This window comes from Scyliorhinus canicula, chromosome 3 (assembly GCF_902713615.1).
Source record: "Scyliorhinus canicula chromosome 3, sScyCan1.1, whole genome shotgun sequence".
Taxonomy (NCBI): domain Eukaryota; kingdom Metazoa; phylum Chordata; class Chondrichthyes; order Carcharhiniformes; family Scyliorhinidae; genus Scyliorhinus; species Scyliorhinus canicula.
In genome coordinates, this window is record NC_052148.1 from 128,755,978 (window position 1) to 128,773,523 (window position 17,546).

At 45.2% G+C, this 17,546-nt stretch overlaps 1 protein-coding gene across 2 annotated transcripts in view; it reads right to left on the minus strand.

Moving 5' to 3' along the window:
• Positions 1-17,490, minus strand: part of gnpda2 (glucosamine-6-phosphate deaminase 2) — a 49,818-nt gene extending 32,328 nt beyond the window's left edge. The window contains exons 1-3 of one of the 2 annotated variants that reach the window (XM_038791296.1): positions 17,387-17,490; positions 14,569-14,714; positions 9,323-9,424 (exon numbers count right to left, since the gene is read on the minus strand). In XM_038791296.1, the coding sequence (XP_038647224.1) occupies positions 9,323-9,424; positions 14,569-14,692 (226 nt within the window). In that variant the 5' untranslated portion in view covers positions 14,693-14,714; positions 17,387-17,490. Of the gene's footprint in view, positions 1-9,322; positions 9,425-14,568; positions 14,715-16,213; positions 16,233-17,386 lie in introns of those variants that run through there. The other variant, XM_038791295.1, reaches the window with a different exon arrangement.
• Positions 17,491-17,546: the final 56 nt, after the last annotated feature.

A 17,546-nucleotide genomic window follows, 5' to 3' on the forward strand; every position in this document is an offset into this window, starting at 1 on the left:
AGGACATACTGGCACTGGAGCGTGTCCAGCGGAGATTCACACGGATGATCCCTGGAATGGCGGGTCTAACATATGATGAACGGCTGAGAATCCTGGGATTGTATTCATTGGAGTTTAGAAGGTTAAGGGGAGATCTAATAGAAACTTACAAGATAATACATGGCTTAGAAAGGGTGGACGCAAAGAAACTGTTTCCGTTAGGCGAGGAGACAAGGACCCGTGGGCACAGCCTTAGAATTAGAGGGGGTAAATTCAGAACAGAAATGCGGAGACATTTCTTCAGCCAGAGAGTGGTGGGCCTGTGGAATTCATTGCCGCGGAGTGCAGTGGAGGCCGGGACGCTAAATGGCTTCAAGGCAGAGATAGATAAATTCTTGATGTCGCGAGGAATTAAGGGCTACGGGGAGAATGCTGGTAGGTGGAGTTGAAATGCCCATCAGCCATGATTGAATGGCGGAGTGGACTCGATGGGCCGAATGGCCTTACTTCCACTCCTATGTCTTATGGTCTTATGTCTGCGTGCGTTTCCTCCCACAGTCCAAAGATGTGCAGGTTAGGTGGATTGGCCATGCTAAATTGCCCTTCGTGTTCAAAAATGTTTGGTGGGGTGACTGGGTTGCAGACTAAGGGTGGAGGTGTGGGCTTGGGTAGGGTGCTCTTTCCAAGGGCTGCTGCAGACTCGATGGGCCAGATGGCCTCCTTATGCATTGTAAATTCTCTGATATTAGGACAGGAGAAGGATGTAGTGCAATTCTGTAGAACCTGTCATACCGGTCAGGCAATAGGTAAAACACAACATGTATTTAGACCAGCACCTTAGATACCCATACCAGTGTTTGAAAAACCATTTAGTCGGGTATGGGTAAGTGTTATGGGCCAGAGTTTAGAAAATTTCAAAGTACATCATGGAGTTCACCTGATCCACAACTGTTAATAGATTTTGGTTATGACAAGCATAAGGTGTTATTCAACAGAGGCCTGAAGCACTTTTAATCAAAAGCAAAGTTGATTCTATGAATTCAGTTAACATTTATAAACACACACACAGTATTTTTATCAACTACAAACATAAATACTCCACACAGCGACAGTTTTCTCTCTCTCTTTAATAACTTCCCTTTCAACTGTTTCAATTTGATAACAACATCCAATAAAACAGACAAACCCTATTACCAAAATAGTAGGTTTGAATTCTTTCCAGAAAACTGTCTTTTAAATTGTCACGTGATCTGGACACCTATTAACATGCAGAAAGAGAGAGACAAGGAAAACCTTCTTTGTCTGAATCCAGCTTCCAACTGTGTAAACCGAAAGTAAAACTCAAGCGCCACAGCCAGCTCCCAGCTTGAAACTAAAGTAAAACCCAGAGCCACAGCCCAACTTCACCCAAACAATGACATCACTGAAGACATTTGATAATACACACATCTCTTAAAGGGACACTCCCATGCAGTAGACCATTGACTAAAATGAAGGCAGGGCATTAGTGCATTCTTACGCTCATGGATATGACCACCCGATTATATCTTTAAGAACAATTACAGCAAAGGTAATAGTAGAAAGGTTGACAGTTTTTCACACGCCAAGTACAATCTGACCAGGGTTATAACTTTCTGTCTAAAATTTTCCAGGACATAATTCATAATATCAAGAAACTAAAGTAGACTGCCTATCACCCACAAACTCAAGAGATTTGGAGAGATATCATAAGGCTCTCAAATCTATGATTTGGGCCTACTGCCATTAATATCTAAGAGATTGGGACAAGGGATTGGATTTTTTATTATTTGCCACCAGGGATTCTCCAGACGAATCTGCTGGGTTTACTGGGTGGCCAGGAAACCAACAAGAGGGAACAACATTCCAGACCTCATCCTCACCAAACTGCTCGTCTCAGATCTGTCTGTCCATGACAGTATCAGTAGGAGTGATCACCGCACATTCCTTTTCGAGACAAAGTCCCATCTTCACATCGAGGATACCCTCCATCATTTTGTGTGGCACTACTACCGTGCTAAATTAGATAGATTCAGAACAGATCTGGGCATCCATGAGGCGCTGTGGGTCATCAGCAGCAAACAAATTGTACTCAGCAACAATCTGTAGCCTCATGGTCGGGCATATCCCCCACTATACCATTACTACCAAACCAAGGGATCAACCCTGGTTCAACGAAGAGTGCAGGAGCAGCACCAGGCAAATCGAAAAAGGAGACAATAACCTTGTGAAACTACAACATAGGACTACTCGAGTGACAAACAACATAAGCAGCATGTAATGACCAAGCTAAGCGATCCCACAATTAACGCATCAGATCGAAGCTCTGCAGAGCTGCCATATCCAGCCAGGAATGGTGGTGGACAATTAAACAACTCACTGGAGGAGGAGGTTCCACAAATATCTCCATCCTCAATGATGGAGGGGCCCGGCACATCAGTGCAAAAGTTAAGGCTGAAACATTTGAAATCATCTTCAGACAGAAGTGCCGAGTGGATGATCAATCTCAATATCCTTGAGAAGTCCCCAACATCACAGATTTCAATTCGATTCACCCCACATGGTATCAAAACACAAATGAAGGCACTGGATATTGCAAAGGCTATGGATCCTGACAATATTAGTGAAGACTTCTGCTCTAGAACTTGTCACGCCCATAACCAAACTCTTGCAGTACAGAAACAACACTGGCATCTACCCAGCAATGTAGAACATTGCCCAGAAATTCCCTGTACACAAGAAAAGGGACAAATCCAATCCAGCCAATTACTGCCCTATCAGTCTACTGTCATGTGAGAGTACCCTTTAAGAAATGGGTGTTTAAGAAATGTACCTTTAAGAAATGGAGCTGCTCATGTTACTGGAGTAATGTCAGAGTGTGGGTGGAGCAAACTGAAACTAAAAAGTAGTAGAGCTCAGCAACCACCCACACTGACATCACTCCAGTAACATGAGCAGCCCAATTTCTTAAAGGTGCATTTCTTAAACACCCATTTCTTAAAGGGTTACTCTCACATGACACACTCTCAATTATTAATCAAGGGTCAAACACAGTACTTCTAAGAGGTACTTATTCAGCAATACCTTGCTCGCTGGCGCTCAGTTTGGGTTCCACCAGGGTCACTCAGCTCCTCACCTCGTTACAAACTTGGCTCAAACATGGGCAAAAGGGCTGAACTCCAGAGGCGAGGGAAGAATGCCTGCCCTTCACATCAAGACAGCATTTGATCGAATATGACATCAAGGAGCCCTCGCAAAAGGGTCAGCACGGTGGAACAGTGGTTAGGACTGCTGCCCCACAGCACCAGGGACCCAGGTTCAATTGCGGCCTTGGGCGACTGTCCATGTGGAGTTTGCACTTTGTCCCCTGTCTGCGTGAGCTTCCTTTGGGTGCTCCGGTTTCCTCCCACAGTCCAAAGATATGCAGGTTAATTAGTTGGCTGGGAATCGATGGGCCAGCCAGGGACAGTGTTCTGCCTGACAACAGTCAGTGATTGGTTCCTGCGTGATGCTTTCTGAGAGAACTGGGCAGTTTAGACCTTGGAAGTGAAACAAACAATCGTGCTCTCTCTCTCCTGCTTACTGAAATTAAAGAACTGTTCTATCATTTATGAACTTTGGTGCCTGTGAGTCGGGATCCTTTCTAAAAGGTCACGCCTTCTAGGTTTGTTTGTATATATACACATTTGTAATGAGGTTTTACAACTCCTGAAGATAATGAGAAGGCTTAAAAAGGATTAAATGTTTAGTTATTCTGGAGAGAAAACCAAAGTAGAAAAAATATTTCCTAGTGACAGTGGTCAACTAACACAGACACAGAAAAGATACAAGAGACTTCAGCATGTGTCAGCAAGGGAGACAGGAATTTTAAGCTCTCTGATAAGACTACAAAGTTATTGGGAATAGTAGTTGACTGAATAGTCTGTTGTAAAACTTGTGAAAATTATCAATTTCACAGTGGTGCTACTGAAAGACTCAGTTCAGGGACTCATTTGTTTGATCTGTCGTTGGAAGTGAGTTTGGATTGTGACTTGGGTATCTTGGTGAGAGATACAAGTTGGGTGAAAAGCAACAAGTGAATGCTCCAGAGTTCACTGTAAGAAAACTTGCCACTGTGCCAGTCCCAGGTGAGAAGACTTTGTGTCAAACTAGTAACAATCTTTCACTGGTTTTCACTGTGGAGGTCACTTGTGCAATGTCAATAGTAACAGGTAATGAAGAGGAGATAGAAAGGAGGAACTTAGAACAATCATCCTCAATAGGGAAAAAGTACTAGCAAACTATTGAGATTGAAAACAGACATGTCCCCAGGACCTGATGGCCTACACCCTAGGGTCTTAAAGGAAGTAGCAACGGCAATAGTGGATCCATTAGTTATAATATTCCAAAATTCTCTGGATTCCAGTGGATTGGGAAAATGTTAATATAACGCCCTTACTCAAAAAGGGAGGGAGGCAGAAAGTAGGAAACTATAGACCAGTGCATAAAGGGGATCCTGTAGATGTAGTATATCTGGATTTCCAGACAGCATTTGTTAAGATGCCATACAAAAGCTTAACGCACAAGGCAAGATCACATAGGGCTAGGGGAAATGTATTGGCTTGGATAGAGGACTGGATAATCGACAGAAAGCAGAGAGTTGGGATAAATGGGTCTTTTTCTGGTTTGCAAGTTGTAACTAGTGGGGTGCCAGTGTTCATCGGGCCCCAACTATTTACAATCTGGATTAACCAGTACAGGGTACTAAAACCAAATTTGCAGATAACACTAAAATAGTTGGGATAGTAAGTTAAAATGAGAAAATAAGAAATTTACAAATGCATACTGGGTGAGTGGGCCAACATTTGGCAGATGGAGTTTAACGTGGATAAGTGTGAGCTTATCTATTTTGATTGGAAAAGTGGAAAAACAGCTAATTATCTAAATGGAGAGAAACTTCAAAGTGCTTCGGTGCAGAGGGATTTGGCTGTCCTCATGCATGAATCATACAAAATTGGTGTGCAGATACAGCAGATAATAAGGAAGGCAAATGGAATGATGGCATTAATGGCGAAAAGAATAGAGTATAAAAGTAGCGAAGAATTGCTGCAACTATACAAGGTATTGGTGAGACTACACCTGGAGTACTATGTACAGCTTTGGTCCCCTTACTGGAGGAGGGATGTAGTTGCATTGGAGATAGTTCAGAAGAGGTACAAGATGATAAAAGGGATTGACAAAGTACATATACAGCAGATGTTTCCTCTTGTGGGGCAATCTAGAAAGAGAGGTTACAGTTTTAGGATGAGAGGTAGCAAATTTTAAACAGAGTTCAAGGGGTTGTCAATCTATGGAATTAACTACCCCAGTGTGCGGTCGATGCGGGACATTGAGTAAATTTGAGGAGATAGACACATTTAAATTGATGGGTTGGAGGGCTATGGAGAACAGGCAGGAAATTGGAGAGGAGGCCAAGGTGAGATCAGCCATGATTGAACTGAATGGTGGAGCAGGCTCGAGGGGGTGAATTGTGTAATCCTGCTCCTCATTCTTATGCTCTTTTGTGACTGTAAAGATATTGCTGGGGTAAAGGAATAGTGTGAATTTGAAGTCTCATGTTTATATTGAGATCTTTCCAACCTTATTCCAGCCAAACTTATGAAGGACACAGACAGGGAAGATAGGAAGAAATTTTTCCCCTTAGTAGCAAGGTCAATAACCAGGGGATAGAGATTTCAGGTAATGGGCAAGAGATTTAGAGGGTATTTGAGGAAACGTTTTTCACCCAGAGGGTGGTGGGAATCTGGAACTCGCTGCCTGAATGGGTGGTAGAGGCAGGAACCGTCACAACATTTAAGATGCATTTAGATGAGCATTTGAAATGCCATAACGTGTAAGGCTACGGACGGACCAGCTGCTGGAAAATGGGATTAGAATAGATAGGTGTTTGCCCGGAGCTGGCGACCATTTATCGACTTCTTCGCGGAAAATTAATCGTCAGCAGGGGGGGGGGGGGGGGGGGGGGGGGAGGATATAGCACATCATGCCGTGTAATGAAGAGCATGACAAAATAGGTTAAAATCAACTAACGTTTTCTACATAAATAAGCTTCTTGATTGTTTTTATGGCCAAGTGCACTGGCTTGCATTCCAGACAGCAGAAACGCAGGTGGAGAATGCAAGGTCACAAGCCCTAGTAATGCGAATACTAGGGAGCAATTAGTGATCTCAGTGTTACATTATCATGATTAAATATCAAGTATTAAGCTTTATTCATCACAAGTAGATACAAAGTTCATTTTGTATGACTAGTTTCAGGTAGTAAAGTTTAGCTGATCATAAATGGATTCAAGGTTCATTTCGTATGATTAGATATCAGGTAATAAAACTTAACTTATCATAACCGTATGCCAGGTTCATTTTCCTTTCTTTTAATAAATATATTTAGAGTACCCAATTATTTTTTTACAATTAAAGAGCAATTTTAGCATTACGAATCCATCTACCCTGCACATTGTTTTGGGTTGTGGGGGCGAGACCCATGCAGACACGGGAAAACGTGTAAATTCCATCTGGACAGTGACCCGGAGTCGGGATCGAACCCAGGTCCTCTGCGCCATGAGGCAGTAGTGCTAACCACTGCGCCATCATGCTGCCCCAAGGTTCATTTCCTATGATAATATATCAGGCAGTAACGGTTAACTCATCATAACCAGATACAAGGTTCATTTCCTATGATTAGAATTGGGTAGTAAAGATTAATACATCATAAGTGGATACAAGGGGTGGGATTCCTTTTCGCGTTCCCTGATGGGACTTGGAATTGGGCATCGGGGCCAAATTGGGATCCATGTGGGCTCTGGCTCGATCGTGATGCTCCGACCTCCCTGCTGGGGCAAAAATGAGTTCCATGGCACATGCCAGCAGGAGCATGTAAATAAATGCAAATGGGTCTTAATGAGCAATTTGCATCCATTTAGCGGCCCAGTGCCCTGTGCTCCGGCCTTCCGTGATTCTCTGGGAATCACGTGGGCGCTGATCACTTGTGCTCTTTACCAGCATGGCCCTGGCGCAGTGCACCTCGTGGTCCACCCACTGCGAGGACCACCACACGAGGACCAGGCTGGTAGAGACCATCCGAGGGCCATCCCTCCCTAACAATGCTCTGCCTGCCGACGCCTCCTCTGGCAGACCCCCCCCCCCCCCCCCCCCCCCCCCGCCCAATAGGGTTCCTATGAGGTTCCACAGGGGACCCCGGTAACTGTGAGTCACCACCCCCACAGGGTACCTGTAGTAGGGTGCCCCTCTACGGTCCCCTGTGAGAGGGGACCCACCCCAGGATACCCTGCCTAAAGTGACCCTATTCCCCCCCCCCACCAGACAAGAGTCCACTGTCTGGAAGCTAGAGACTCTGACTGGAAGTAGTCCGGACAGGGGCAGTGAGAGGAATTACAGCTGTAACACATACCTTACAACACCAGGTGTCCATTCCTGGAAGGAGAGTATCTGTGACTGTTGTCTGGTTCCCACAGATCCATTGCCTGCCAACCACTCATAACTTTCTTGTGGTGGTCTGTGACTAACATCTACAAACCATCTGCAACTTTGATTCATTAAACACCCTTCAAGGTTCAGTGGCGAAACCCCAATGTTTGTAAACACTGACCACATCAAAAAGAGTTAAGTGCGGTGAAATCAGGTGCTGGAGTGCTTGGAATGCACTTACCTCTTTGCTGTGAATGGTTTGTAGCTAATGGATCTGTGGGAACCAGACGTGGGTACAGCTGGGTACAATGGAGGAATGGAGCTGCCAGCTAAATGTTACAGCTGTAATTTGTCTCACAGCCCATGTTTGGACTTCTCTCTAGCTTCCAGACAAGGGTCTCTTTTCTGGAAAGAGGGGCGGGGGAGATCCCGATTGCAGGGGTCTCTGGGCAGGGGGTCGGTTCACCCGCATACGAGGTAGGAGTGGCATCCAGGCAGAGGATGGGGTCCAGGGGCAATCTGTGGTGCGGGGTGGGTTGCCGGCCGCAGTACCTCGCTATTGGGCCGCCCGATAGCAGGATACCATGGGAATCCATCATATTCCATGCCATGCATAAATTGCTTACCGCTTCGCTCCCAGGAATCTGGGTTCAATTTTGGCCTCGGGTGACTGTGTGGAGTCTGCACGTTCTCCCAGTGTCTGCATGGATTTCCTCCCGGTGCTCCGGTTTCCTCCCACAGTCCAAAGATGTGCGCGTTAGGTGGATTGGCCATGCTCAGTTGTTCCTTGATGTCAAAAAAGGATAGGTGGGGTTACTGGAATGGGGGGGTGTGGGGGGGGGGGGTGTGGAGGGTACTCTTTCCAGGGCCGGTCCAAACTCGACGGGCTGAATGGTATCCTTCTGCACTGTAAACTCTATGAAACCGCCGGCAGGAGAACACGGGGCTAGATTCTCTGCACCGAGACGTCGAAATTGCGTTCGGCGACGGGGGCGGAGATTCCCTTTGCACGCACAAAATCGGGGACGGGCGCCGGTTTGACTGTTCTCCACCCCCCCATACGCCGCGCCGAGTTTCCACCGCCTCAGGCCATTGCTTGAGGCCCGCTATTCTCTGTCCCCGACCGGCCGAAATCCCGGCGGCGTAGACCACTCATGGACCCACTGTCCGTGATACTCACGAGGTGGCTGTGGACTCTGTCCAGGGACACCACAGTCAGGGGATGGCTGATCGGAGGGCGGGGTGGCTTCATTTGGGATTGGGGGCTATGTGTGCGGGCGGTCCGGGCGTGCGAGGTGCCGAAGTGGGGCAGTATTTTGGCAGTCCAGGTCTGTGGGTTGAGTCGGCCATGGAGCACGGTGCGGCTGCTGGAGGCTGCCGCCATGCGCATGCGCGGTCTCTGACCCGGAAGTTGCCAGGGGGTGGGGTGGGGGGGCGTATCGGCAGCCAGACCTTCAAGACGGTGAATCTGTGGCCATTTTTCCTGGCGTAAAAGACCACAGTTTTCACAAGTCCCAAAAACGGAGAATCCAGCTATTGTCTCCCAAACAGAAAATCCCACCCAAGGTTTAGTTATGAACAGATTAGTGATGCTAAAGCCAGAGTATCTAATGCAGACCTCTGAAGTTGGTTAATAATAATTGCATGGCAGCAGTACTTTAACGTTTGGAATGGCCGTTTCCAGTGGAGCTGTTTATTTCTGTGTTAACTATTACCATACCTTTCAAAATTCAAGTTGAAATTCTGTTGCAGTCAATTTCTAACTCACTTATTCTGCTAAACTGCTAACAAATGCATTTAATTTTCTCTGTGCAACAGTCAATGGTTACTTTTTAGAATTTCACAGCCAGTGACTCACTTACCAACATATTCATCCATATTAAATGTCTTCACATATTTAAAAGAGAGGTCGCCACTCTTGTAATATTCAATCAGCTTTTTGTAACATCCTGCAGGTGTGCTCCCTGAATGAAGGTAGAATTTCAAAACAGAAAATATGTAATTCATGGTTGAACTGGTAACTTTATTGCGACAGTGCTGTTTTAAGTCTTCATGCCAACTCTTTGCTATTCCTTTCATAACTCTCAAATTATCCACATCCTATCCCTCCCTTGTCTCTGGCTTCCCCATTCCTCCCACGCTATCATGCCCCCCCCCCCCCATTCCATTCATCCAATGCTACCGCATCCCCCATTCCATTCCGCCCATACTTTCTTCACCCCACTATACCATTCCCCATGTCCCCATTCCAATCAGTCGCCTGGGTAATTGTTGGCTTCCATTACCTTCAGCAGCTTGTTTTTTCCACCAATCCCCACCAACTCCCCCACCCAATCCTGCTGCAGCCACCAACAACTATCCCCCCAATGCCACCCAGGCTCCCCCACCACCCTCGTACGCTGATCCCACCCGAATTCCTACAGGGAGAAGGCCATTGTTGGAATGAACAATTTCTGATGTTCTTTAGCTCCACAAAACCCCACCCAGCAACCGCCAACCGCTGGCAAACACACATGCGTTATACCCTTTTAGTCCTCCCCACATGCATCAGGTTATGCCAACCAAAACGACCCACCAATCAGAACAGTGCGTACAGAAAGAAAACATTGTAGATAAAAAAATAAAATAAATAACCTTTTGTTGTCACAAGTAGGCTTACCTTAACACTGCAATGAAGTTACTGTGAAAAGCCCCTAGTCGCCACATTCCGGCGCCTGTTCGGGTACACAGAGCTGGTACAGGAATTGAACCCACGCTGCTGGCCTTGTTCTGCATCACAAGCTAGCTGTCTTGCCCACTGAGCTAAACTAGCCTCAGATAGTCATACCACCTAGTGCGTTCCAGCAATTCTTTATGCAGCAGACAGGAATCAACATGAAATGCAGCCATATTCAAATATGACTTAAAAACTGGAGATGTATCCGATCGTTGGAACATAGGAATTCGGAGCAGAAGGCGGCAATACAGCCCTTCGAGCCTGCTCTGCCCTTCAATCAGATCATGGCTGATCTCTTCCTGCTCTCAAATCCAAACTGGGAGTTACTTCAAATCATGTTTCACTTGGAAAAGTGTGCGCATGTGTGTTTGTGGGTGGAGAACAAGAATTCCTACACCAATCTTACATCAGATAAGGTATTGTGAAAAATCTGGATGTCCAAGGATATAGCTGCCTTGTGACATTCCCAAGCATGGAATAATTTGCAAGTAGTTTAGAATAGAATGTTTATGCATTTTGCTCTTCGATCTGATATGGCTGTCTGATCTAGCTCTTGCAGGTGTGCATGTAAGTAGCAGTTACTAGGGTGAAGGTTGTATCAAAACAGAACTAGATTGATGGGCTGTACAGCCACACTTGAATGGATAGTTTTGGTGTTCTATAGCTGCTTCTGTCATTCCAGTTCAAGTCTGTTCCTCAAAATTGCTGTCAGTAGAATCCGCTGTACAAGGAACTAGACATTGTGTGTGAACCTGAACAGTCAACACAAAACTTCAAATCCTAAATCAATTGCTGACCATGGAAAAAAACTAACCAATTAAAGTAGCATTATGAACGCTTCCACAATAGAGCTATGATATGGAGATGCTGGCATTGGACTGGGGTGGGCACAGTAAGAAGTCTTACAACACCAGGTTCAAGTCCACCAGGTTTGATGGAATCACTAGCTTTCAAAGTGTGTTTGGAATCACTTCACTCCCCTGATGAAGAAGCAGTGGTCCGAAAGCTAGTGATTCCAAACAAACCTGTTGGACTTTAACCTGGTGTTGTAAGACTTCTTACAATCGAGCTAATTCAAGATATTGGGCGGTATTCAACCAAATAATTTCCAAGTGTAATTATAGACGGGTTTGGCAGGTTTTCGATCAGCTTTTTGGGCGAGACCCACATCGATATTCACGCATACTTAGTTATGTTTTGGGGTAATGGGGAGTTTCTCCCCGGTCTAGCCCAAACTTTGACATATTTTCAGCAGTGTGGATCTGAACCCACCAGCGAGACTGGCTCCTCTAGGGCATCATTTTACAGCTAGCAAAGGTAATCTCCCACCCAGGGCGTACGTTCAAAGAACAAAGAAAATAAACAACATTCCTCATTCCGTTCCAGCTACGGAAGAGTTACCAAACACCAATACGCTTACAATACTTAAAGTCCCCGCAGAGGTCATATATTCTCCATACTGTTACCCTCACCAACCGCCCCCCCCCCCCCCGCCACCCGTAGCTCCCTTAATCCGAAACATACCCCAATAGAAACTACAAAACATCTCAAACCAACCTCTCCCAACCATCCTTATTAAAGTCCCAATCAAATCCATTCAATCAAGTCCAAGTCCTTGCTCCTTGAAAAAACGGCTCTGCCGTTTGATCTTTCTACCGAAACGTCACTCTTGTCTCACCGGGTACACCACTCCAAACCTGACTCCACTCCTGAATAGCACTGACTTTGTCTTATGAAAAGCTGCAGACTGCTTCACCAAACCACTCCAACATAGAATTTACAGTGCGGAAGGAGGCCATTCGGCCCATCAGATCTGCACCGGCCCTTGGAAAGAGCATCCTATTTAAGCCCATGCATCCACCCTATCTCCGTAACCCAGTAACCCCACCTAACCTTTTGGATGCTTAAGGGGCAATTTAGCATGCCCAATCCACGTAACCTGCACATCTTTGGACTGTGGGAGGAAACTGGAGTACCCGGAGAAAACCCACGCAGACCCGGGGAGAAAGTGCAAGCTCCACACAGTCACCCAAGGCTGGAATTGAATCCGGGACGCTGGAGCTGTGAGGCAGCAGTGCTAACCACTGTGCCACCGTACCGCCTTGGTATATCCTAATGATGCTTCCTTCCCACCTCAAGACTGGATTTATTTTGGCTCATTGCAGAACCTGCTCCTTCACCTGGAAGCTGTAGAATCCAATAATCACTGCCCACGGCAGCTCATTAGCCCAAGGCTTCCGCTGGAGTACACGGTTGGCTGATCCAACTCTGGAGGAGATAACCGCCCGTCTTCTCTTCCCCTCTCCACCCCAAAGCTTGACAAACATCTGCGAAAAGTACTCAGTCGGCTTCAGGTCCTCCACCCGCTCCAGGAACCTCACAATTGAGGTTCTGACTCCTCAACCTGTTCTCCAAGTCATCCACCCCTTTTTATATATAAAATTTAGAGTACCCAATTCTTTTTGTTCCAATTATGGGACAATGTAGCGTGGCCCATTTACCTATCCTGCACATCTTTTTGGGTTGTGAGGGCGAGACCCACGCAAACACAGAATGTGCAAACTCACACGGACAGTGACCCGGGGCCGGGAACGAACCTAGGACCTCGGCGTCGTGAGGCAGCCGTGCTAACCACCATGTCATCCCCCCATGCCGCCCCCATGTCATCCATCTTTGCCCTCAGAGCCTTATTCCTCTCCTCCACCAGCAACATCTCAGCTTCCAACAAGGTGATTCAATCACCATGCTGCAACAGGCTGCCTCCACATCCTTCAGTGCCTCTCCATGCTCCTTCACCACCTCCAAAGTTTTTTTTGCAGTTTCTCCTGATTGGGCCCGGGCCAAGTGCCTCTTTAATTGACCGCTTAAGGGCTTCCATCATCACCCTGCCCATTAAAATGCTTCGCAATCTGCTTTTCAAACTCCTGCGCTATCACCCCAGTCAGCGTTTCCACCATGTTATGAACAGCCTCACCTAAGGCCGGGTCCGCTGCCTTCCCTCCTGTTGGACTTCGTGGGCTTCCTGGCTCCGTCAAAGGATTATCGCCTGTAATCTTCTTACCCCCAACCTTCTTCATGGATTTCAAAATATTTTTGCCGACAAATTCCTTATCCCATACAATGGGCCAGTTTTGATAAGCAAAATCCCCACGGAACCGAGTTTAAAAAGTCCAAAAGACAAGTGGAAGTCCATAGTGGAAGCCACCTTATGTGTGACTTTCTCCTACCTGTCGCCACCGAAGTTCATGTACAAAGATATTATGCAAATGCAAGTTTTTACAGATGTAGAAAATAATTTCCTGATCCATGCGCAGACAAGCCCAATCAACTAGAATACCTCAAATGCCAATCCCATATCTCCGACAGTCTCTCTCGTCATTTGTTCACATTATGTTGAGGTTTGTTTGAACATTATAATTAGTTACAAAATTGGATTTTTTGAAACCACATCAATTTTGTGGAACAATTTCTCATCATTCTTCCACCCCACCCAAAAAAGGTTCGTCAAGCATTCCACAGGTATAAATCGACAAGATGCATTATGAAAAAAGAATGTGCTTGGCTCATAGATTTTAATGTCCTGAGTATTCTTGGGTTCACTGCTATGTGAATAATGAAAGTATAGTTTTTTCTTTTCCGTGGTGTTCAGCAAGTTACATAAACAAAATATTCACAAGTCTTATTAGGTTACATTGAGGGTGATGGGCCAGCACTAGCAAGAAGAGTTTGGGACCAACATTGATTTCTGCTTTACTAAGGCTACATGTTACGTTTCACTGAATGATATACATTAAAATCGATAATGAGAAAGTGTACCAACAACTGAGCTACAAGTTGTCTTCATCTATGAGGGGGGGGGGGGGAGAGAGAGGAGAGAGAGAGAGGAGGAGGAGAGATGAGGGAAGAAGAGTGGGTTTGGTGCACATGAAGAGTCAAAGGAGCTGAAAGTCCAGGAGGGCGATCAGGCCAGGAGATTTAAATAAAATAATGAGAAATTTCAAATCAGAGTAATTGACGGACTAGGAACCAATTGAAGTCAATCAAAAAAGCTGATCACAAGCATGACTTGAAGTGGGACATAGTGTGGATAGCAGAAGCATGAATGACATGAGAGATTATAGATCCAATTCCAGAGGGATCCACAAGATTAGAAGAGTGCTGTAGTCCTTTTGGCCAGCAACAGCTTGGCCAGTCACAGCATTGTCTCTCTTGACTGCAAAGTTCTGTGTTCAAAGAGATTTCACCTGGAATGGATTGATGCACCACAAAGTTTATAATTTATTAAAATTTATACATGATAAAAATGTGTTATTCAATTTAAATCCTGTCATTAAAGTATTCAAATAATAATTGAATAAAACACTTGCATCCACTTATAAAAGAAATACATACCTGTGGGCAAACCTAAAGTAAAATATCGATTTGGACCAGGCTTGAATTGAATAATTGAATTAGTAATGTATTTGGCTGCCCATTCACTGGCCTTGTCATAATCTTCAAGGATGATCAAACGCATTGTGATGAGAAATGCTTTTGGTCTACAGAGAAAGATTATATCAGTCTTAGGTCAATATGAAAGTTAAGCATTTGTAATTATACCATAACAACCTCCGGTACAAAAAAACTAACCTAAATATTTAAAAATTTGCTTACTACAATGGAGTTTTAACCTATAAAGCAGAAAAAGATTTATAATTTGCTACAGTTGCATGTCAAACCCACGTATAGGAAATTAAGCACAATCCTTTTTTAAATAAATTTAGAGTACCCAATTCATTTTTTCCAATTAAGGGGCAATTTAGTGTGGCTAATCCACCTAGCCTGCACATCTTTTGGGTTGTGGGGGTGAAACCCACGCAAACACTGGGAGAATGTGCAAACTCCACACGGACAGTGACCCAGAGCCGGAATCGATACTGGGACTTCGGCGCCGTGAGGCAGCAATGTGCCACCGTGCTGCCCTGCAATCCTAATTTTCTATGGGCTGGATTCCTGGATTCTCCGCTTCCCCAGTCGTGTGTGTGCCTCAACGGTACAGCATTCGCTGCTGGCCGGGATTCTATCTTCCCACCTTTTGTCAATGAGATTTACCATTGAATCCGCCCCATTTTGCCGGTAAACCAGCTGATGCTGCCGTTGGGAAAAGTGAATAACAATGACTGGAGAATTCCGTGTGTTTGAGATTTTGGTGTCATTCTGACGTTAATTTCTATCCCTTAATCAACTTTCCAAAAACATCAGTGTACATGCACATAATCAGAAATAGCACCATTTTTGATAGGATCACTGAACAGAAAAGCACATTACACAATTGGGCAAAAAAAATGAAAATATGAATAGAAATTGGATCATTTCTTTCAAACTAGAGCGCAAGGATATGGTATCCCTCAATTTCAACTACATTACACAATTGAAATATCTAGGTGGCAGATGAAAGAGCTGTTCAGCACAATGTCCTCTCATCTAAGTTTGAAATCAGTCCAAACAGATAGTTCCAATGACAAATTATAACCAAGGATACTAATCTTGCGTGGTTTGGTTGGCGTACATGGGACTCCAGATACACTGCAATGTGAACTCTTCATGTCCCTAAAATGCCACTCAACTCAAGTGTAATTACAAATGGACAACAAATGCTGGCCCAGCCAGCGACCTCGACATCCCATAATGAATTTTAAAATAAGTTTCTGTTCACTTTCAACCACCATGAAATTAGATGCACACAGCACAGGGCTAAATCGCTGGCTTTGAAAGCACGCCAAGGCAGGCCAGCAGCACGGTTCAATTCCCGTACCAGCCTCCCCGAACAGGCGCCGGAATGTGGCGACTAGGGGCTTTTCACAGTAACTTCATTTGAAGCCTACTTGTGACAATAAGCGATTTCATTTCATTTTTCACACAAGGGAAATATGGTAGTTTTGTCAAAATCATAAGGATGGCGGCTGATTGAAATTGAACAAAATTGCATTGGCATAATTGAGGGTCTCGAATTAGTCTTAAAAATTAAAGATTTAACGTTAAATGTTACTCATCATACCTGATGTGATAATCAAATTGGAATTGTTGCTCTTCCTGCATGTGCCAGTGTTGACCCCTCCAAAAAGATGTTTTGCCAAGTTTGAACAAAATGGGGCAAGAAAAGAGCCCAAAATCTGAACAATTTTGGAGACAAATTGCTCAGTGAGGTGCTTTAGGAATTAGTGATTGAATTAACAAACCAAGCACCACACAAACACAAAAGCAAAATATTGGAAATTCTGAAAATAAAATAAAAACAGAAATGGCTGGAAACTCTTGTGGAGACCAAAACAGAGTTAAGGTTTCAGCCCTGGTGACCAGATCCTTATATTTAACTGTTCCTCCTTCCACATACGCTGCCAGTCCAGCTGAGTATTTTCTGTTATTACTGTACCAAGTACTTTCCTCTAATCGGAAATTCCTGTGAAATTAGAGGTTACGTTATAAGCATCTCCCTACCCACAAAGATTACCACCATGTAAATGGAAAAATACCAATTACATTCCAGCCTCTATGTGTACCGTGGTAACATTGAGCACAAAGGCTACCTGTGCTTCACAGACAGCCAGCTTTGCTAATGGTTTGGAAGAGATTATTATAACTTTGAGGCCAATTTCCTGAATGCAGGTGATCGCAGAGCAATCAAATGCTTTCTGGAAACCGGTCTGCAGAGAGAAGCAGCACCTTTTTCCTATTTGAACTCGATTGCCACAACGCAAGTCCATTCACACAATAGTTTGCAGGTTTTGCTGCTTCAAACTGAGGTAGGTGCCTGATGTCACCATTACCAATGTGCAAACACCCCAGGGAATTGAGATGAGTAAATCACAGAGATTCTGCTCTTCCCCAATTTCCAGTTTCAGAGAAGCTACACAAATGTCTCCAAACTGTCACAGCTGCAGCCTGTCTCTCTCCCAAATCCCAAACTTGGCATGTGGTGAGATCACAGCTTCAGCCCGGGCCTGTGCCATTGCTGAACACCGACAAACGAATGGCTTTGCAGCTGTATTTACACAAATGCTTCACCCAACCTGCTTCTACACAACAGCAGGTTTCAGCTGCAATCCTTTTGCTATGTCAGAGAATAAAACACTCATGGGCCCCGACACTTGGTCCACGGAGTGCGGAATCCCGGAGAAACCCTCCCGGGGAACAGCTTCTTCCCCCAGAACCCGACATCCCCAATACTCACAGGCACTCAGCCTCTCTCCCTCCGCATCCCAACTGGGCAGCCTGGTCACATGACACGGCCGCCGATCACGTGATCGCCGCAGGCGGCTGGCCGTCACTTCTGCTCAGTGCCCGGGCGGGAGATTTGAATTGTGGAGCCTGCGATCTAGCCCGGAGCTCCC